The sequence below is a fragment of the Cervus elaphus genome, chromosome 29, assembly GCF_910594005.1.
Source record: "Cervus elaphus chromosome 29, mCerEla1.1, whole genome shotgun sequence".
Classification (NCBI taxonomy): domain Eukaryota; kingdom Metazoa; phylum Chordata; class Mammalia; order Artiodactyla; family Cervidae; genus Cervus; species Cervus elaphus.
Genome location: NC_057843.1, coordinates 8,043,768 through 8,065,960, shown reverse-complemented (window position 1 = coordinate 8,065,960; position 22,193 = coordinate 8,043,768). Strand labels below are relative to the sequence as shown.

The window sequence follows — 22,193 nt, the reverse complement described above, 5'->3', positions numbered from 1 at the left end:
TGAACTGAATGTATGGTAGGGTAAAGCCTAGGTGTAAAAAGATGTTTCTACAGTTTTTGGGCCTCTATAAATAATGTAGACAACCTTTCTATGAGTAAAGATAAAAATAGGCACTGAGGAGAGTGTGAATATCACTTTGAAGCGAGAAAAAATATATTATAACCTATTTTCATGAGAACTTTAACTGTGTTTAGGAAGACATCAGCTCAGCTTTTCAAATCTAAGATTATAAGATTTCAATGCTCTGATGGCTTATTAAAATGCTGAAAACCAATAACTGTGGGCACATCACAGTGTCAGAGTTCAGTTTAAATTCTCTGTCAAGTTAATTGGTATTTACTGGCTTCTTAAGTCAGGGTTCAGGGTTTCCTTTGAGACAGCACTCCAGCTGAAACATACAGTAGGCAACTAACATTTCACTTCCAAAGCACTCAAGTCTGCAGGTACCATTTTTATAACATCTTCTGTATAATTCTGATGATAATGGATTCAAGCCTGGAAAGAAAATGAATGGAAAGATGATTCATTATAGACCTTTCTGTACTATAGAATGACTAGTCCTTCCATTTTTGTCAAAGTGGATTCCAAGAGACTTGTTCATAGTCTGATACTATAATTGAAAAAATTTAAAAAGCTATGGATTGAACTGTGTCCTCCCCAGGTTCATATATTGAAACCATAATCCCCAATGTGACTGTTCTCGGAGACAGGGACTTTAAAGGTGACAGTAAAGTTAAATGAGGTTATAAGAGGGGGGGGCCTGGTCCAATAGAATTGGTGGCCTTTTTGACAGAAAATACAGAAAGAAGATGGTTGTCTGCAAGCTAGGAAGGTAACTCTTATCAGAAACTGAGTTGGTCTGCAGTTGCCCGTGGACTTTCCAGCCTCTGGAACTGTGAGAAAATAAATTTTGTTTAGGTCTTGCCATGCATGATATTTCGCTATGGTAGCCTCAACTGACTGAGACAATTAATAACTTGGAACTTTGCCCAAATTGGTTGAATAATAAATTCTATAAACAAATTACCTATGTATGTAGTTTTTAACAAAATATTTAATTATTTGTTCATTCTCAAGCCAGTTTTTTATAAATCCAGGTACTGTTTAGGTAGAGATTTGAGTATGATATCGCCAAGAATTTTTGGTCTTGGCAAAAAAGGAAGCACAAAAGATGCATGAGAAGAAAATATGACAAGTCCAGTGAGATATATGCAACATGGGGTGGTGGTGTGAGTTCAGAGGAGGATGGAAGCAATTCTGAGGATGGGATGTATTATTGGAGCCCAAGGTATTTGAGCTGGGCCTACAGTTTAGTGGCCATGTAACTCTATAGAATCATCAGAATATGAATGTTTCTTTTCATATGTAAGAGTGTTGAAAGGAGAAAGAATGCTAAAATTTGGCCATCTATGGAAATTTTGAGTGAGCGTTTACCCCATTTATTTTGTCTGGAGCTTCCCTGGTGGCTCAGACCATACAGAATTCGCCTGCCAATGAAGGAGACCCAGGTTCGATCTCTGGGTCAGGAAGATTCCCCTGGAGAAGGGAATGGCAACCCACTCCAGTATTCTTGCCTGGAAAATCCCATGGACAGACGAGCCTGGCAGGCTGTAGTCCATGGGGTTGCAGAGTCAGACGTGACTAAGAGACTTAACATACACAGGAAAAAAGGAGGAGGTCAGGGTTACTAGGTTAGCAAGATGGATGCCTAAGAAGATGTGAAGTATAATGGTCTATATGTGAAACTTGTAATGATCTCTATAAAGAAACAAGGAGTTCCTATAAAAATAATAAGCTATGGGCATGTAGACAGCACTGAAGGGAATATTGTAGACTCTGCGCAGTTGTTCACTGTCTAGAGCCCATGGATTCATTGCCGTGAACCATAGTGGACTTGTAATGGCCTGTAGAGTTTCTAGAGGTCTGGATTCTACAGATTCTTAAATCCAGCTTGTTGAGTCACATGATCTGAACATCTGGTTCATCTGCCTAGAGAATACATGAGAGATTGAGAAATTAAGTAGGACCCTTCAACATATGGATGTGAACTGCTTCAGTAACACTAAATGAAGAGAATTCTCAAGATGAGATTTTCAAAGTCAGTAATGGGTGTGGTCAAACTAGAGTATGAGGCCAGTTGGTGTTCTCCCTCACATTTCTCCAGCGGCTACCTCATCTAATGAGACATTTCTCAAGTCACATAAAGCCCATCAAACCTCTTGGATTGATGGCAGTTCCTGATCTGTTTCCCTGTGTATCTGAGGGATCTACAAATAAGTTAACTGTGAGTAATTTGAGTATATTAGAAAGCTTTAAAAATTATGTTATTACTGCTCGCTGGTGTTGACTACTATTCCTAGGCATGTTCCTGAGTAGAGATACAACAATAGTAGCAAAACAAAATGTAGTATTACTAATAAAAATATAATGATAACTCTCATAAGTCAGGAACTGTACATATGTATAGGCATATTCTATACATTATTTTATTTAACCCTTGCAAGACTCTGAAGTTATTATTATTTCCATTTGGTAAATGAAGAAATTACATTTCAGAGATGCACAGACTTTTGCCTCAGACTGTGCAGCTGCAGTTTGGAGAGCCAAGATTCAAGGTCAGGCCTTGCTGACATCAAAGATGGTTGGTGCTTTTTCCACTTCAAAAATTAAAGAGCTTATGGTGGGAGGACATTCATAGGTTTGCATAGTGCAATTGCTCTTCTAGACAAGGATTCTCCCAGGAAGATTCCCATTTTACCTGCTAGTGTTGTATCCCAAAAGATGAGAAACACGAACACAGTGAAGGGAGACTCCATGGCTGGCACTGTCTTGTTGAGGAGGCTCCTGGCAGGGTCTGATGCAGGCTGTCCTAGAGCAGAGAGGGAAAGATGAGCATGCCATTCAGCACAAACCTCTCAGGTCTGGGGATGATCTGCTCCAGGTAGATACGCTACACCGACCTCCCCTGAGGCAGCTGAGCTGGCAATGCTTATATGAGGGAAAAACAGCCAGCCCTGTCCTGTTTGACAGCTTTTCCTGTTGGCAAAGGCACTGCTCACCCCCTTGGAAAACCTGGGTTTTCCAAAAGACTAACAGAGACCTGTTTTTAAAAAATGTATTTTCTTTTTATCTATTTTAAGTAAATAAAATTAATTGTTTGACTTTTATGTTACAACAGAAATGCAATTTTAGAAAATTCATAAAATATTGAGAATTACAAGGAAAGACGTTATACTTGAGCCCCACCTCTTCAGACACAACCTGTGTGTTACTCAAGAAAGTTGATTTTATGTCTAGTTTTTTGTTTAATATTTTATCTTGTATAGTTACAGACATGATATACCCATATTTATGTATTCTGCTTTTTGTATGGTGATATCAGTTCAATTCAGTCGCTCAGATGCGTCCAACTCTTTGCGACCCCATGCACTGCAGAATGCCAGGCTTCCCTGTGCATCACCAACTCCCGAGGCAGGCTCAAACTCATGTCCATTGAGTCGGTGATGGCATTCAATCATCTCATTCTCTGTTGTCCCCTTCTCCTCCTGCCTGCAATCTTTCCCAGCATCAGGGTCTTTTCCAGTGAGTCAGTTCTTCGAATCAGGTGGCCAAAGTTTTGAAGTTTCAGCTTCAGCATCAGTCCTTCCAGTGAATTCAGGACTGATTTCCTTTAGGATGGCCTGATTGGATCTCCTTGCTGTCAAATGGACTCTCAAGAGTCCATTCTCCAACACCACAGTTCAAAAGTATCAATTCTTCGGCGCTCAGCTTTCTTTATGGTCCAACTCTCACATCCATACATGACTACTGGAAAAGCCATAGCTTTGACTAGATGGAACTTTGTCGACAAAGTAATGTCTCTGCTTTTTAACGTGCTGTCTAGATTTGTCATAGCTTTCCTTCCAAGGAGCAAGCTCTTTTAATTTCATAGCTGCAGTCACCATCTGCAGTGAGTTTGGAACCCCCTAAAATAAACTCTCTCACTGTTTCCATTGTTCCCCCATCTATTTGCCATGAAGTGATAGGACTGGCTGCTATGATCTTAGTTTCCTGAATGATGAGTTTTAAGGCAACTTTTTCACTCTCCTTTCACTTTCATCAAGAGGCTCTTTAGTTTTTTGCTTTCTGCCATATGGGTATTGTCATCTGCATATCTGAGGTTGTTGATATTTCTCTTGGCAATCTTGCTTCCAGCTTGTGCTTCATCCAGCCTGGCATTTCACATGATATATGCATCATGATAAGTGATATGTGCATAGATATTTTGTGTCATTTTAAACTTCATAAAGTTAAAAAAGCTGTGCAATGTTTTATTAAGATCATTTTAAAACAGCTGTCACTATTTTAAAAAACATCTTTATTGAAGTGGAGATGACAAAGATGACAAAACTGCAGATATTAAAGTGTACAGTTTGATAAATTTTGACACATACATACTTGAATGTGAAACCATCATCATATTCAAGGTAATGTACATATCTGTTTCTTCCAACCATTCTTCATGACTTTTTCCTCACCAGTTTTATTGAGGTATAATTAATGAGAAAAATTGCATGTATTTAAAGGAGTAAAATGTGATGATTTTAAGTATGTACATTGCAAAATGATTAGCACAATCAGGTTAATTAACACATCTCTCACCTCAGATATTTACCATTTTGTGTGTGTGTGGTGAGAATATTTAAGATTTAGTCTTGCAGTAAATTTTAAATATTCAATATAGTGTTATTACCTAGAGTCGCCATGCTGTACCTAGATCCCCAGTACTTCTTCATCTTGTGATTGGGAGTTTGCTCCCTTGGACCAACATGTCTCCCCTCCAAACACCTGGAAACTGCCATTTTACTTTCTGGTTTTCTGAATTGAGTTCTTTGAGATTTTGCATCTAAGTGAGATCACATGGTATTTGTCTATGTTGAGCTTTTTTTCACTCAGTGTGATGTTCTCTAGGTTTATCTATGTTGTCACAAGTGGTATGATTTCCTTCCTTTTTATGGCTGAATAACATTCAGTATGTATGTGCATACTGAATAGTATGTATGTACATTTTCTCTATCCATTTAGTGTTGCTAGTCACTGAGGTAGTGTCTGTATCTTGATTATTGTTAGTAATGAATATAAGTGTGCAGATGATTCTGAGATATCATTTCAATTTACTTTGAATATGTACTGAGAAGTGGAATTGCTGAATCATATTGCAGTTCTAATTTTGTTTTTTTGAGGAACCTCTGTAGTATTGTCCATAGAGGCTATATCAGTGGTGCTCAAATGTTCCTTTTTCTCTACGTCTTTGCTAATATTTGCTATCTCGTCTTTTTTATAATAAACATCCCAACAGGTGTGAAAATATATATCATTGGATTTTAAAAAATTATTTATTTTTTTATTTGGCTGTGCTGGTCTTCATGGCTGTGGGAGCCTTTTCCCCAGTTGCAGGGCGCGTGGGCGACTCTCTAGTCATGGTACACGGGCTTCTCGTTGCAGTGGCTTCTCTCATGTGGCGCGTAGGCTCTAGAGTGTTCATTCTTCAGTGGTCGTGGCACACGCACCCCGAGGCTGCAGCTCCTGAGCGCTATAGCACAGGCTCGACAGTCGTGGTGTACCAGTCTCCTGTGTTTACCACTGAGCCACCAGGGAAACCTGTCCTTGGACTTTGATTTGCATTTCCCTGATGACTAGCGATGTTCAGAAACTTATCTGCCCGTTGGTCATTTGTATGTCTTCTGTAGAAAATTGTCTGTTCGGGTCCTTTGCCTATTTTTAATTAGCTTTCTAAAATTTGCTGTCAAGTTGTGTGAGCTTTTTTGTATATTTTGGATATTAATACCTTGTAGATATATGATTTGTAACCATTTCTCCCATTGCATAGGTTGCCTTTTCATTTTGTTGATAGCTTCTTTTGTTCTACAGAAACTCTTTAGTTTGATGTAGTCCTACTTATTTTTGTTTTTCTTGTGTGTGCTTTAGATTTCATGTTAAAAACATAATTGCCAAGACCAATATCATAGAGTTATTTCCTCATGTTTTATTCTAGGAGTTTATGCTTTCAGGCCTTACATTTAAGTCTTTAATACATTTTGAGTTAATTACTGTGTATACTGTAAGGTAAGGGTCCAATTTCATCCTTTTGCATGTGGCTATCCAATTTTCCCAACACCATCTTATTTTTTATAGAAGTATAGTTGATTTACAATGTTATGTTAATTTTGCTATATAACAAAGTGATTGTTATATATATATATATGTATACATTCTTTAAACAAATTCTTTTCCATATGGTTTCTCTCAGGATATAAAATACAGTTCCCTGTGCTACACAGTAGGACCCTGTTGTTTATTCATTCCATATATAATAATTTGCATATGCTAACCCCAGACTTACAGATGGTTACATGCCCAGGATTAGGATTGCTCAACACTATTTATTAAATGCATCATAGATTTCCTATTGTGTATTCCTTGGCAACCTTGTCAGATGTTAGTTTACTGAATGTATTTGGGCTTAGCTGGCCTTTTCATTCTGTTCCATTGGTTTGTATCTATTTTTATGCTAGTTCCACACTATTTTGGTTACTGTTTTGATTGTATTTGGGATGATTAGGTTGTGAAGGAGATGCCTTCTTGAATGGAATCTGTGCCCTTACCAAAGAAGCTCCGGAGAGATCTTTTGTCCCTTCCATCATGTAAAATTACAGTGAAAAAACAGACCCTCACCAAACACTGAATCTATTTGCACCATGGTCTTGGACTTCCCAGTCTCCAGAACTGTGAGAAATCAATGTCTTTTGTTGATAAGCCACCTATCTTAACCAGCTCATCCTTAGAGATCTTACTCCTGGGGAAGGCCTGAGGCATACTCCCATGGCCCAGTTTAATTTACACCATCCTTTTAGTTGGAAGCACACAAGTCAAAAGGAAGATCAACGTCAATGAAAGGAGGAAGCCTTTCTGGTCTGATGAAGGAACATGTTTCTGATTCTAGAACTTCCCAGCAGAAGATGGGAAGAGCCTTGTTTCAAGCCGGGGTGGATATCGGGGTTCAGTGTGGCCCGTTCTGCCATATAGGGCTGATGGGAGAATCCATGGAAGTCAGAGGGTAGGAGAACATTGCTGCCATCTCCTTAGCAACTGGCAGACTTCAGACCAGAGGAACAAAGAATGTGAGCACAGCAGCTTCTCTGATCACTGGGAAACTTGACCTAAATCTTGGGTTTTCTGGGGCATGACCCAGAACCCTCCACTCTTTCACCAGGTTCCTCTAGCTGTATGTTGGGGTGGGACTTAGAGTGAGGATTAAGATCATAGTTTCACTATGTCTAACAGCCTGCAAACTCTGAGCAAGAACTTCAGACCAAAACATAAGTCCAAACCCATGTAGGAAAAAAAATTTAGCCAGCTGGTTACATATAACCATGACGTGAGGATACTAAAGAAATCCCTGTTTGGACCTGGAGAAGTTCAGAGAGGAAAGTGGGGTCTGGTTGTCGCAAGCAATCAAGAGAGACACTTCTGGCTGGAAGGGACTGTGTAATCAGGTGAATCCATTATGCCTTTAGCAAGATTCGATTATGTTTGGAGTCTTAGGACATTCTGTGAGGAGACGTTGGCTTGGAACTGGTCCCTGGCCACACACAGGGAAGAATGTTCTCAGGGCTTTCTTTCCAGATCAGATGCCCTCTGCCACTGGCCAGATGCCCAGAAGTCCCCTGGGCTGGTTTGCCTTCTTCCTTAGCTTCAGACAGATTGTCTATAGAACATGATTTTTTCCTTTGGGCATTTGAGTCTCTTCCTGGTCCTTGAATTCCCTAGCACAGTTGTAGCCAACGGGGCTGTCCTTATCTCCATGGATTTCTGTGCAGGCTGTGAGAAAGGCAGTTCTACAGCACTGGTCATGGACCTGGTGTGCAACAAATCCTCAGCCTTACTCATAACTCTGAGCAGATCAGCAGCCCACCCTGCCCTGACTCAGACTCGTGTCTGTAAGAAGTGAGTTACAGACCCAATGTGGCGAAAATACAGAAGGGCCGTGATCACTGTGAGCGTGGAGGGGAAATGTAGCATGGGGCATGGAAATGGAAAGCTCCAGAGAGCAGGAAGGTTCAGTCCAGTTCAGTTCAGGGTGGCCAACATTAGTGGCGTTTTATGCCAGGCCCTTTGCTGGGTTCCAGGGACATAGAGAAGATTCCTGTCCTCAGTTGCATGGGCTGTAGGTTATAATTTTCATATAATGAAGTAATGGGCTTCCCTGGTTGCACAGATGATAAAGAATCCTGCTACAATGCAGGAGACCTGGTTTCCACCTCTGGGTTTCATCCCTGGAGAAGGGAATGGCTACCCACTCCAGTATTCTTGCTTGGAGAATTCCATGGACAGAGGAGCCTGGTGGGGTATAGTCCATGGGGTTGCAAAGAGTTATACATGACTGAGCAACTCAACTAATACACACATAATGAGGTAAAAGCTGTGAACAGGAATTATGTACAGAATGCTGTGGAAACTTGGGGCACCAAAATGAGGTTTGAGAGAAGCAGGAAAGGCTTCCTGGCGGAGTTGAATCTTTAAGGGTAAGTAGGAATTATCCAGGAAGTACAAGAAAGAGGGCTCTAGGAAAGATCAGTAGACCCACAGACTCAGGGTACAGAGGTAGAAAAGTCTGGTGTGCAGGTGTGAACACATATTTAGGTATTACTGGACCATGGATGAGGTTGTAGTGGGTGGAAGAACCTTGTTACAAAGGTCTATGAGTGAAATTTTATTAATTTATTCAATTTTATTTTTTATTGAAGTATAGTTGATGGACAGTGTTTCAGATATACCATTATTTGGAATCAATTTTAGGTCTATAGTTCTCCCAATGTGAAGAACATAGGCCATTGAAGTAATTGTTTAAGAACACACTGATTGGTGGTAAATAATTTGTAAGATTATTTTGTTAGGTAAAATTTGTCTTTTTCCCATAAAAGTGAAAAGGAACAAAAGGAAAATACTTAAAAATTCTTGTCTAGAGAATAGCTGAAGGATGTTAAAATTTTGGGGGTGTCCTTATTTCTGTTCTATTGATCTATGTGCCTGTTTTTATTCTAGTACCATACTGTTTTGATTACTATAGCTTTATGATATAGTTTATAATTAAGAAGCATTATAAACTATGATATAGTTTATAATTAAGAAGCATTATAAACTATGATATAGTTTATAATTAAGAAGCAAGAAGCAAGATGAAGAAGCTTTGTTCTTCTTTCTCAGCACTTTTGAGTATTTGAGATCTTTTCTGGTTCCATATTAATTTTAGAATTGTTATTTCTATTCTGTAAAAATGTCATTGGAAATTAGCATATAACCCCTTTTCAACTCTTGATGAATGAATGGTTCTTGGCATTAAGTGTCCGTAATTACCAATGGCACAATCAGAGACACAACCAGATATTATGAAGTTTTGATGAAACAAGAAAACTTGTAGTTCTGCTAAAGGGATTGAACCTGGGTCTGATCAAGTCTGTGGATCCAGCTGCCTGTCTTCAGGAAATATGAGGACAGAGGTACAAGTTAAACTTCACCATGAGTGAGTACCCAGTCAGCAAAATCCAGGTTGTGGGTAAATCTACAGGTCAGGTGTCCTAGGCTACTTAACGGGTAAATTTTAAGAGAGCAGGAGGGAGAACACTCAGATAAAAAGAGACCAAAAGATATATCAAGTAAAAAAAAAGCAAGATAAAATTTTATTTTTGTAAGAATGGTGAGTTGTCTGGTAGAAATAGAAATTCAAGGACATGATTACAATAAAAGTCAAGGGTCGTGGTAACTTGAGGGGGTTATGACTGGGATGGGGTTGTATGGAGGTGTTTCTGGGGTGCTGCAGAGTTGTGCTTTTTATCTGAGTAATGTTTACTGTGGGGTTAAGCATATAATAATTTGTGAAGCTCTGCATTTGTCTTGTGGGTTTTTTATGTATGTGTTATATATTTTACAGCAAAAAGTTCTATTTTTTTTAAAAAGGAAATTAATGAGAAAGCAACGTAACTTAGGAGATGTGTGTGCATGTGCTACGAGCCTGGTTGGGAGGATGAAATGTGGCAGGAGACTTGACACTTATTCCTCCAAAGAAGAAAGAAAAGAAGAAAAATACATATACATTTACAGATATATGCTTGCTCACTGAGTGAGTAGGCTGGGAATAGGGTCAATGGTAAATCGTTTAAAACCCTCTGACATCTCTTTTTTTCTGAACCAGAAACTAAGTTACTTGCTGAGAGTAGGATGGACTGTGGTGGGTGGTGAGGTCAAATAGCCTCTGAAGTGAGAAGAGTGACCTCATGTCTAAACTCAGCTTGCTTGCAGTGTTGTGTGGTATTCTCCAGTGGCTTTTAGAAGCCCAGGAGTTTCTACTGGGCCGATCTGTGGCTGAATCTTCTTCTATGCAGTGTGATAGAAGAAAAAAAAAAACTTAGTGTCCTGGAAAAAAAATTGTTTGTTGTGATACCATTTGAATCATAGAATTACCCAGGAAAATGAAAGATGAAAAGTTAATGTTTGTCATGGGTTAAATTGTGATCCTTCAAGGATGTTGAAGTCCTAAACTCTAGTACCTGTGAATGTGACCTTATTTGGAAATAAAGTCTCTGCAGATGTTTGAGTTGAAAATCATTAGGATGGGCCCTAATTCAGTATGACTGTTTCCATATAAAAGGGCAAAATTGGACACAGACAGAGACACATACGGAGGGAAGACAATACGAAGACCTGGGGAGAACACCATCTACCAACCACGGAATGCCAGGGGCTGCCAGGAGCTGGGAGAGGGGCTTGCAGCACATCCTTCCTTCACAGGCCTCTGAAAGAAACAGTTCTGAAGACAGCTTGATTTCAGACCTCTAGCCTCCAGAGCTGTGAGACAATACAGTTCTTCTGTTTAAGCCCCTCAGATTGTAGTGCTTTATTATGGCAGCCTTAGGACTTAATCCAGTGCCCTAGAAGAAAAATCGGGTTTGCTTGATGTGATGTGTATGTGATGTATATGGTCCATGATCTCACTGAACTTGTAGTCAAGTGATGAAGCAACTACTAAATCAAAAAACATATATACACAAATTCTAATATTTCGCATGATAATAATAAAAAAAGATCCTATGAGAAAATTTAACAGGGGAGAATATAATTTAGGTGGGTAGTATCTAGGAAAATTTATTCCATGGAGAACACTGAGAATATCTCTTTAAATGAGTAAATGTGAGGTGAAGACTGGGGGGCAAGGAGGTGGATTTCCCGGATGTGTGCACAGCATGGGTAAAAGCTGTGAGGTGAGCTTGTTTCAGAAAAGTTAAGTCCAGTGAGGTGGACCATGTGAGACAGTGGGCACATGAGACGGGTAGGGCTGCAGGAGGCAGCTGGGCCAGATGGGGGGTGGGGGTTTGTTGTCCATGTAAGCAGTTTCTACTTTAGCCCAATAGGAGGACAGTGAAAGGTTTTATGTATGGCAAATGCATGATCCAGTTTCAGTTCTATAAAGGTCATTTGATAATCGCATGAAAGAGGAGCAATAAATATGTAAAAATGACATGGGACACCAGTTAAGAGGCCATTTCCTTAGTCTTAGGACAAATGCTCCTTGCCTGTTGTTCCATGGTGCGTGGAGCCTCAGCAGATGAATGACCCCAGTCACCAGAAGCTCCTGGGAGGCCGTACCCTCCAGAGGACAAGCCAGTGTTTCGCTGGAATGCAGGTGGAAAGATGTGCTGGGAGAAGGTGAGAAGCAGCAGGAGTTGCGGTTCTGCAGGGCATGGTGGCAAGAGTTGAGTTAGAGGCCAAGAAGCTTGGCTGGAGAAGAGGAGATCAGAGCCAGATGGGGGTGCGTGAATGTATCTCTGGCTGCACTTGTTGCTCCAGGCTGGAAAGTGGTTCTCATATCCCTAAGTGCACCCATGCTCACTTGGTCATTTCCCCAAATTCGTGTCTTTTACTTTTTCTTTACATATTTTTGTTCTGCAGTTCTTTTTAGGAGTCATCCCCATCTCTGTAATCAAAATCATATCGCACACTTCCTGAAAGTGGAATGCATGAAGCCAAAGTGATACATGTATATAAATTTTCATGGATGTGAAAAGCACACAGGAGGGAGTGATGGAAGAATTTATTCCTGTCCTGGTTCTTTTGCTCTCCTGTTAGAGGAGCCCTATTTCTCCCATCTCTAGTTTTTTCCTTCTCTAGTTTTAAATATCTTCTTCTGTTCTCTGGGTCTAACCATCCCTGAAGTGTACATTTTACAAAGGACATTTTACAAGAATTGCTCTGCTTGGCCTCACCACAAGCCTCTGTAATAGGAAGCATTAATGATGTACAGCCTGTTTTACAGGGGAGAGAACCGACATTTGGAAAGGCAAAGCAAGCACCTTACTGAAAGCTCATCAAGCTGAGTCCAGATTTGAACTTGGATTGTCTGATTCTGGGTTCTGTATCCTTTATGTAAGATCAGATAAAGGTTTTGTAAAGCTTAAAATGCACTGTAAACTGTCAGGCACTCTTGATCTTCAGTTCTTCAAAGCAAGAGTTCTAACATGAATTCTTTGTATATCCCACATTGCCCAGCATGGAAGACTCATGTTGATGGTGTTCTAGGACTTTGCCCTGCTCTGTGGGAAGCTCTGATTTCCCTAAAAAGATTGCAGCCACATTAGAACTGGGCTGGACCATTCTCTAATTATTCTGTATGCACGAGCCGTGTAAGTTGTGTTGCTGCCATTTGTGATACGTATAAACTCGAGAAAGTCCTCTTTTCTACCCAAGCTTCATGTTCTTTGCATTTTAAAACAAAGTGTGATATTTACCTGGCATTTCTGTTTTTCAAGGTGAGAGATTGAAGACAGCTATCAAAAACACACTGTCAGCTAAGTAAGGTAGCCTTTCAGTTCTCTATATACTATAGGCATTTGTTAAATAAATGTACAGTGAGAATACAAAGGAACCTACATAACATCCTACCAGGCCATTAGGGCTGTTTCCACAGTGGTAATGCACTTTGCAAGTGGTACTCAAGAAGTGTATTTTAATGGTGAGACATTGTGTTCAAAGACAGACCTTTATTTGATTGAACTGCTCAGTGGAGCAAGTAGATGTTCTTGTTCCTAAAAGGTTCACTGGTCACGCAGCTCACTATGGCTCAAGACCTACATATAGAGTGACTCTCCCCTGCTCTCAGATGTCCTTTTGCTGATTGGTTTAGCTATGAGGAGCTTACTCTTGGTCCTTGTGGTCCTTGTCTTGCTCTCCTATGTTCCACCAGGTAAAAAGGAATCTCCTCCCTGTGGAATTATGAACGATTAAGGGAAAGAGGGTATGAGGTCCTACAAGAGTGAGGAGGAAGCTGGACTTGGATGAAGGAAATTGAAACAGGGAGGGATGTAAGCAGAGATGGATGCTCCAGGCTGTTCCAGGGAACAGAGATAAGATGCTAAGGACACATAGTAGTTTCAAAGAAGACATTAGTTCTGGATTTTGGCCTAGGGAATCTGTGAAGTTTGTGGGGGAATTGAACTGATGGCATTGGCAGAGCAAAAGCATGAGACCTTTAGAGGATACATAGGGGGTGAGAGAGGGACTGTTCCTCTAGGACTCTGAGAACTTGCACTTCAAAGTCAATTAGAAACCAAGGCAAATTTGATGCTGAGCAGAATCAATAAATAGAGTGAGTTGTTCAAATATATTAACTTTAAAGCACAATAGGAGCCTATGGAACATTGGTTTGAGGGGTCAAAATTTATGTCCTATGGAAAGAAACCAGCAACTTGATACTGAGAAGGGTCCACTTAAGTCACTGAAGTGGCGAGTCAACAACTTTGCTTATGGTTTGCTGAAGTCTGCAGACAGCTTTTACCCTTTGTCTGAAAGCTTCACATTCTAAAGGTATCATATAGGGCCATGGGTAAGTATTGAAGAGGCATACGAGAATTGTGAGATTTCTGCCGTTGTCCTGGATGGCAGGACCTTTGGACTCATGGTGTCTCCACTGGACTCTTTTGTCCCTAGGGGGTGCCCCAGGGATAACGGGCGTGTGAAAGGCAAATTCACTTGCCAGTGGCCTTTGGTCAGACCACATTGGTCACTCTTCCACTACAAAGGCCCTTGGGCAGGCTGGGTGGAGAGACTGGTAAGGATGAACACACAAGAGAAGGGAATTCAGTAGGATGACTCAGAGCCACCCTGTTAAGCTGCCTGCCTACCTCTCCTCCTGATCTCTCAGCTTCCAGAGGTGCCCAGGTCTTAAGGTTAGGAGAAATCCTAGTAACTGATTGAAATCTAGGTGTCAGGTACTGCAGACCCATTAACACTCACCAGCCACCAATGCTTTCAACTACTCTGTGATTAAGCCTTGGCAGGCAGTCAGGCATGCAGGAAAAAGTCAACTAGAGGCAGGCCTAGAACCAGGAGCTTCTGAACTTCTGTGTCGGTGATCTTTCCTTCTTTAAACGACACTTGATAATCAGACTACCTTGCTCCTGTTCCAGATCCTGCGTGTCTCTTGCCACAGGGCCTTGACAGACTCCTGGGGTCTAAATGTTTTCCATTGCAAATAGTTCCAAGCAAATCTGCTGGGCCCTGTTTCCTGTCTGTAGCTGGTTAGAGATTCACATGAGTTGGGACTGTGGAAACTAGTGACTTGTAATACATCTCTGGGAAATAACTTAAGAGCAGTTGAAAAAGGGACACCCAACCATAACATGACTGGGGTCTTTGGAGCCTGTTCAATTTACCATTAACAAGTTGTAAAGTGTAGTCTTCAGTCTTATCCAAGGCGTTATGACCCTGCAAGCACTGTGTGTTTAATTCTGCTTTTCTTGGCAGTTAAAAGTGGAGCAAATGCATTCATAAGAAGATTCTTTAATTCATGCTGGCGAACAAAAGGTGTTTGCAGGAAATCATGCTATAAAAGTGAAATATTTCATGTATTCTGTGAAATGACAATGCTTTGCTGCATTGATAAAAAGTATTTGCCTTCAGTGGTTGGAAAATAGTTGTATCTGAGGTTCCTGCTGACTTCCTCTGAGGACCTTCTGAGATGTACCGTCCCATTAAAATGATGGCTTTAGTCTATCCGTATTTCTGTGTTGGATGTATTTCTCTTTATTTAGAAGAGTTCGTTGTCTCTCCCATGGAAATAATCTCTTAGTCGAATTCCTTGTCTTCAATATTTTTCTTCTTTGTTAATTTTTCCTATTAAAATTTTCCTAAAAACTTTTTTTGAAATATACTGTATTTGTATATACGACAGATATACTGAAATGTACTCAGAAAAATGTAAAAAATCATAAGTGACCCTCTTAACAAATTTCACAAATTTAGCACATCCATGCAACAGTATTCTTGCTTGGGAAATCCCACGGACAGAGGAGCCTGGCAGGCTACAGTCCACAGGGTCACAGAGAGTTGAACATGACTGAACACACACACACACATACACACAATTCATGTAATCCTCACAGCACTATTGATGTAGGTACCATGGTTATCCCGTTGTATAGATAAGGAAACTGAGGATGGAGAGAGACTAAGAAACTTATCTAAGGTCAAACAGTTTGAAACTGGTGGGGCTGGGATATGGTACTATAAATGAAATACCAATGTGGTGGATATAAGTTGAGGAAATTAATGAAAAAGTGCACACATGAAAACAGAGTGTGAACTTTTATAAAATATTTACTTTAAGTTGACCATTTACATATATAATTACCATGAGTTTCCCTTATCCATCATATTAATTATTCTTATATAGACAAGGGAGTTTTAAACATTTTTAGATTTCTGAAGAAGATGGAGTTAGACGTTTTACCACTTCTTTTTTGCCTTAACTGTTTTCTTCTCTCTGCAGCAGATGGTCCAGTCATCACAGTATCTAACTGCGTATTCATTAACATTGCACTTCATTCTGCAGTTATAGTATCCTGAAGGACATCTTTCCTGAAGAAAGAGGCTTCTGGCTTTAAAAAGAGAAAACATTGTATTGTGTGTTTGTATATTTTAATATTTGAACACTTTAATATTTGAAGTGTTTCATAACAAAACAACAACAATAAAGAACTTTCCCAGAAAAAATGACAAAAAAAAGAATGGAGAAGAGAAAAGTGGCAGTACTGAATAAAGATAAATGAGGATTTCTTCTCTAGAGTAGTTAGTGAGGTGAGGCTGGAAAGGGGCAGTGTTTCTGATAAGAACTGTCACAGCATATTTTTGGCTATGCTAAAATTAATGATCCATTTAAGTGTGGGGATTCATGATTCAGGAAAGGGTGTTTAATTTCAGAAGTGAAGTCTGTGAAAGTGAGTGGGGATGAAATCTCATGTACAGATGAAGGGGTTGGCCTTAGGTCCGAGTATGAAGTTTAGAAGGCAAGGTGAGGTAAAATTAGGTAAAGGTTCATGGTAGTGGGGAAATGGGGATTTTGTCACTTGTTGCTTTTCCCATCTTAGTGAAAAGAGAAATCATCAACTGAGAACGAGAATAGGGTGGCGCAGTCGGGTCTTGATTTCCAGTTTCCAGGGTGTGCAGGCTCAGAGCCTCTGCCTCCTGCACTGAGGATGTTCTTGAGGCCTGCACAGGGTCCCGCAGGCCATGACCTCTCTCTCACCTTGGTTTCCAGTTCTTGGTCATAGGTGTTTCCTTGGATCCCTTTACCCCAAGGAAACCTAAGTTTTATAGGAATCACTTGCATGTATTTCCTTACTTAAAAATAGTGTTAGTACCTGAATTTCATCCCTAGATACTGTAGTTTAGTTTTTTCTCTTTATGATTTTTGATCTTCCTTCTAAACCTACAGATTTTTCCCAATTCCATTTTTTATAGTTTTCTGACAGTTCTTATGTTGAAGAACTTGGGGTGTTTAACCTGTAGTGTTTCCTACAGTTTCTATTTTTCTGATTGCATACTCTTAGAGAAGTCAGCATGTTCCTGTGTCCCCTGTATTTTCAGCAAATTGGCAACCGGATTCAGACGCTGGACCAGACTCACGTTTGATTCCTTTAGCTGGCTGTACTGCAGTTGCTGGTGGTGATTGTGTGTCTGTCTGTTTTTTATCAGGAGGCCCTTTATGTCTGGTTGTCTGTCTTTTGGAGATAATAGCAGCTAGTGATTCCCAGTGGCTACGTTCATTAATAATGAGGGTTGTATGTTGGTGACACTGTAGTTGTATGTCTTTTTCATTGTTTAGTTGAAATGTACATGACTCAGTAAGTTTGGTGACTAGTTTACACTTGAGCAACTTCACTTTATCACTTTACACTTGTGAAATCATCACTACTATCAAGATCATAAGACACTTTAATCACATATGAAAATTTCCTCTCACCTCCTCTATTATTATTATTGTTGTTATTATCACTTGTGGTAAGAATACTTAGCATAAGATCTAGACTCTGAAAGATATAAGTTACAATTCTGTATTGTTAACTGTGCGTACTGTGTGTAGTAGAACTTCAGAACTATTCTGTCTTGCATAAATGAAACTTTGTACCTTTTGACCAATGTCTCCCCATTTCCTCCACCTGTCAGGCCCTGTTGATATGAGTTTGCCATTTTTGGATTCCACAGATAAGCGAGATCACACAGTATTTGTCTTTTTGTGTCTGACATTTCATTTAGCATAGTACCCTCCAGGTCATCCATGTTGTCACAAATGGTAGGATTTCCTTTTTTAATGCTGAATTTATCTTACATATATATCACATTTTCTTCTTATGTGTGTGTATGTTTTTCACTTTTATTGAGGAATGACTGACTGATACAAATTGTATACATTTAGGGTATATGATGCAATATTACGCTATAATATATATTGACTTGATACCACTGCAAGATAATTAACATATCCAACACTTCATGTGGTCATCCTCTTTTATTGTATCGTAAGATCACTTGAGATCTACTCTCAGCAAATTTTGAGTGTATGATACATTATATTAACTATAGTCACCGTACTGTACATTAAGTCTCTGGAACTTGTTCATTTTATAACTGGAAGTTTGTACCCTTAACATCTCTCCATTTCCCTGCCCCTCCAGCCCTTGGCATCCACCATTTTACTTGCTACTTCTTTGACTTTTACTTTTTTACACTCCACACATAAATGAGATCACACAGTACTGATCCTTTTGTGTCTCACTTACTTAGCATAATGTCCTTCAGGACATTTTTTTCATGTCAATGCAAATGGTATAGTTTCCTTCTTTGTAAGGCTGAATAATATTCTATTGTATGAATACACACACACACATATATAAGACATTTTTCTTTACCATTCACACATTGACAAGACACTTTGATTGTTTCCTTATCTTGGCTAGTGTGAATAGTGCTGCATTGAACATGGGAGTACAGTTGTCTCTTCAGCATCTCTATTCAATACCATTTTTTGTATATATACTCAGAAGTGGAAGAGCTGGATCTTATAGTGGTTTCTAGTTCTAATTTTTAAAGGAGCATTCATATTTTTTCATAATTACTTTTTCAATTTACATTTCCACAAAAGTGTACAAGGTTTCTCTTTATATATCTACCAATGCTTATTATTATTATTATGATAATAGCTATTTTAACAGGTGTGAGGTGATATCTCATTGTGGGTTTGATTTGCATTTCCCTGATGGTAAGTGACTTTGAACACCTTTTTGTATTCTTTTTGGCTATTTGTATTTCTTTTCTGGAAAAATATCTGTTCAGGTCCCTTGCTTATTTTTAATTGCTTTATTATTATTTGGGCTATTGAGTTGTGTGAGCTCCTCATGTGTTCTGCAAAGAATTTGCAAACCCTTATTGAGTGTAGGGCCTGCAGATATTTTCTCCCATTTCTTAGGTTGTCTTGTAACTCTGTTGATTGTTTGTCTTGCTCTGCAGAAACTTTTTAGTTTCTTGTAGTCCTACTTATCTCATTTTGCCTTTGGTGCTTGTGCATATCCGAGAAATCATTGCAAAGACCGGTGTCATGAAGTTCTTCCTTCATGTTTTCTTCTAGAGATTTTACAGCTTTGGGTCTCATGTTTAAATCTTTAATCTATTTTGAATTGATTTTTTTTTTCTATAAATGTACTCTGCATATGGCTATCCAGTTTTCCTAACATCATTGGTTGAAGAGACTCTCCTTTCTCCATTGTGTAGTCTGAGCACTCTTATTGAATATCAGTTCCCTCTGTGTTTTGGGGGAGGGGCTTATTTCTGAGGTCTCTATTCTCTCCCACTGTTCTACATGTCTTTCTTTTTTTAAAAAATATTTATCTATTTGGCTGTACCAGCTCTTAGTTGCAGCATGCAGGCTCTTTGATCTTCATTGCGGCATCCCAGATCTTTAGTTGCAGCATGTGGGATCTAGTTCCCTGACCAGGGATGGAATTCAGGCCCCCTGCATTGGGAGTGCAGAGTCTTAGCCACCGGACCACCAGGGAAGTCCTTACATATCTGTAGTTATGCCAGTACCATACTTTTAAAATTTTTATAGCTTTGTAATATATTTTGAAGCCATTAATTACTATGCCATCAGCTTTGTTCTTCTTGCTCAAAATTGCTTTGCTATTCAGGGAATTTTGTGGCTGCATAAGAATTTTAGGACTCATTCTTTCTTCCATCTCTCTCTCCTGTCTTTAAAAAAATTTTTTGGCTGTTTTAAAGTTTTAGAAAGCTGTTCTAAAATTGTTTTTTTTTTTTCTATTTCTATGAAAAATAACAATGGGTTTTTCACAGGGATTTTACTGAATTTATTATTCGCTTTAGGTTTTGTGAACATTTTAACAGTATTAATTCTTTCAGCTGCTAGATAGGGGATAGCCTTTTATTTGTGTCTTCTTTAATTTCTTTCATCAGTATTTTGTAGTTTTCAGTGTACAAGTCTTTTACCTCTTTGGTTAAGTTGTATTCCTCAGTACTTTGTTCTTTTGATGCTGTTATAAATGAGATTGGTTTCATAATTTCTCTTTTGAATAGTTTGTTGTTAATATGTAGAAATACAACTGGTTTTTGCTTATTGATTTTGCTTTCTGTAACTTACTGAATTTTTGTACTAGTTCTAAGTTTTTGATGGTATCTTAGGGTTTCTACATATAAGATCATGTCATCTGCCTACAGAGGTAACAGTCAGAGTTGTTTCTAACTTGAGCCTGGAAGCATATTCAGTGATACAGCAATGTCAGTCAAAAATCTATCTATCTATCTATCTATATATATATATTTAAGAAGAAACAGCTTAAAGAGTGGGAGAGAATATTTTCAAACCTGTATCTGCTAAAGGTTTAGTGTCAAAAATATATGAAGAACAGACTAGTGAAATACAACTAAATTAAGAAATAAGTAAAGAATTTGAGTATAGAAATATACACATGGCCAATAAAACACGTAAAAGATGCTCAACATCATTAATGTTGCAAATTAAATGCAAATTAAAATACAAGTTAAAACTACAATGAGGTTTCTCTTTACAGTAACTAGGATGACTATAATAAAAGAAACAGACAATAACTGTCGGTGACTATGTGAAGAAATTGGAACCCTCAGGCACTGCTGGTATTTTAAAATAAAGAGTGAAGCTATGGAAAATAGCTTGACAGTTCCTCAGAAATTTAAACATAGTGTAACCATAAAACACAGGTGTATTTCCAAGAGAATTAAAAATATATCCACATAAAAGCTTGGATGTAAATGTTCAGAGCAACATCACTGATAAAGATCCAGACTAGAAACAACCCAAATGTCTATCAACTGATGACTGGATGAAAAAAGGTAGTATATCCATTTACTATAATACTACTTATCAGTTGAAAAAGATTAAGTATTGATGCATACTGCAATATGGATACATTTTGAAAAATCTGTTCCTAAGTGAAAGAAAACAGACACAAAGGGTTACATGTTGTTTGACTATGTTAAATATCCAAAATAGGCAAATGGATAGAAACAGAAAATAGATTAAAAGTTGCCAGGGTCTGAGGGGAGGAGGAAGATGGGGAATGACTGCTAATGAATATGGAGTTTCTTTTTTGGAGTCATGGAATGTTCTGGAATTGGACAGTGATGGTTGAATAACTTCAGGAATATATAGAAAACCACATAAATGGTAAACTTTAAAAGAATGAATTTTATCTCATAAAAGAAACATCAACAATGAAGAAAATCTTGAATTTCTTTAGGTATTAAAAGGTGATCTTAAAGTAGTAAGTGCATCATAAAAGATGTCAATTGATAGTAATGTAAAACCCATTGATAAACTCAACAATTAACATATATTTAACACATAGTATTGATGGATTTTAAAGTTAATTTGGGAGGGTTAGATTGATTATTCAATAAGTAGGCCCATGTAATTGGTTACTTGGTTGAGTGTTAAGATGGAATCTTAAGTCCTACCATACATAAAGTAATTTCCACATAAGTCCTTACCTAGATCAGTGATCAGAGTGTTATGTAAACCACAGATTATGATGGAGCAGCCTCCTCTTCACCCTGGCCCTTCTAATCTCCACTCATTTTCCACTTTTTAGTTCCCCAATTTTTCTGTGTTCTGTAACCTCCTTCCACCTTCTTTAGATCAAGCACAATCTTCAAGTAAGAGCTATAGGTTAAATCAATGGAGGCTACCACCTTACGGCTGTTGCCCTAACCACCAGCTCTCCGCTACTCTCCCATTCTTCATTATATGGTACAATCTGCTCTTCTCTAATTTATTTTCAAGCTCTTGAAAGACCTTGTATTCTTTTTCACTTATATTTTCATAACTTTGGAATGAAAGGTTTCCATCTTACCTTGAGGAACTATGGACAGTAAGGCAAGAAGCCCAAGGAGGGAAAGCAAGACCTTCATAGCTGAATAAGTCAGAGAGAATCTGTAGCTGGGGTGAAGAAAACTTCTTTCTACATTCAGTACTCAAGAAGTGAGTCTCTGTATGATTATTGAACCTTTCAGTGGCAAGAACATTTCTGCGTTCCGATGAGCCTTCGTATCAGGAGATACCACACAATGGACGTGACCATCAGTCATTCACAGGACATTTGTCAAGTGTTGGCAGGGTGTGGGCAGTGACAGAAGAATGTAAAACACTTACAGAGAAATAGCAGCCATGATAAAGGGAAGAGGGGCTACTCTGTTGAAAAATCATTGTCTTATGGTTCCTGGAGGTTAAGGCAACATTTACAGAGTAAAAACATTCAGTTTGTTTCCCCAGTAATACA

At 38.9% G+C, this 22,193-nt stretch overlaps 2 protein-coding genes across 2 annotated transcripts; both read right to left on the bottom strand.

Moving 5' to 3' along the window:
• Positions 1 to 352: 352 nt before the first annotated feature.
• Positions 353 to 4,745, bottom strand: DEFB134 (defensin beta 134). The gene is made up of 3 exons (XM_043890679.1): positions 4,733 to 4,745; positions 2,759 to 2,869; positions 353 to 495 (listed from the first exon to the last, which is right to left on the bottom strand). The coding sequence occupies exons 1-3, from the start codon at positions 4,743 to 4,745 to the stop codon at positions 353 to 355; spliced, it is 267 nt and encodes an 88-aa protein (XP_043746614.1).
• An 11,071-nt stretch (positions 4,746 to 15,816) lies between these two features.
• LOC122685836 (beta-defensin 43-like) lies at positions 15,817 to 21,825 on the bottom strand. Its single transcript, XM_043890833.1, has 2 exons — positions 21,768 to 21,825; positions 15,817 to 15,968 (listed from the first exon to the last, which is right to left on the bottom strand). The coding sequence occupies exons 1-2, from the start codon at positions 21,823 to 21,825 to the stop codon at positions 15,817 to 15,819; spliced, it is 210 nt and encodes a 69-aa protein (XP_043746768.1).
• Between the last annotated feature and the right edge of the window lie 368 nt (positions 21,826 to 22,193).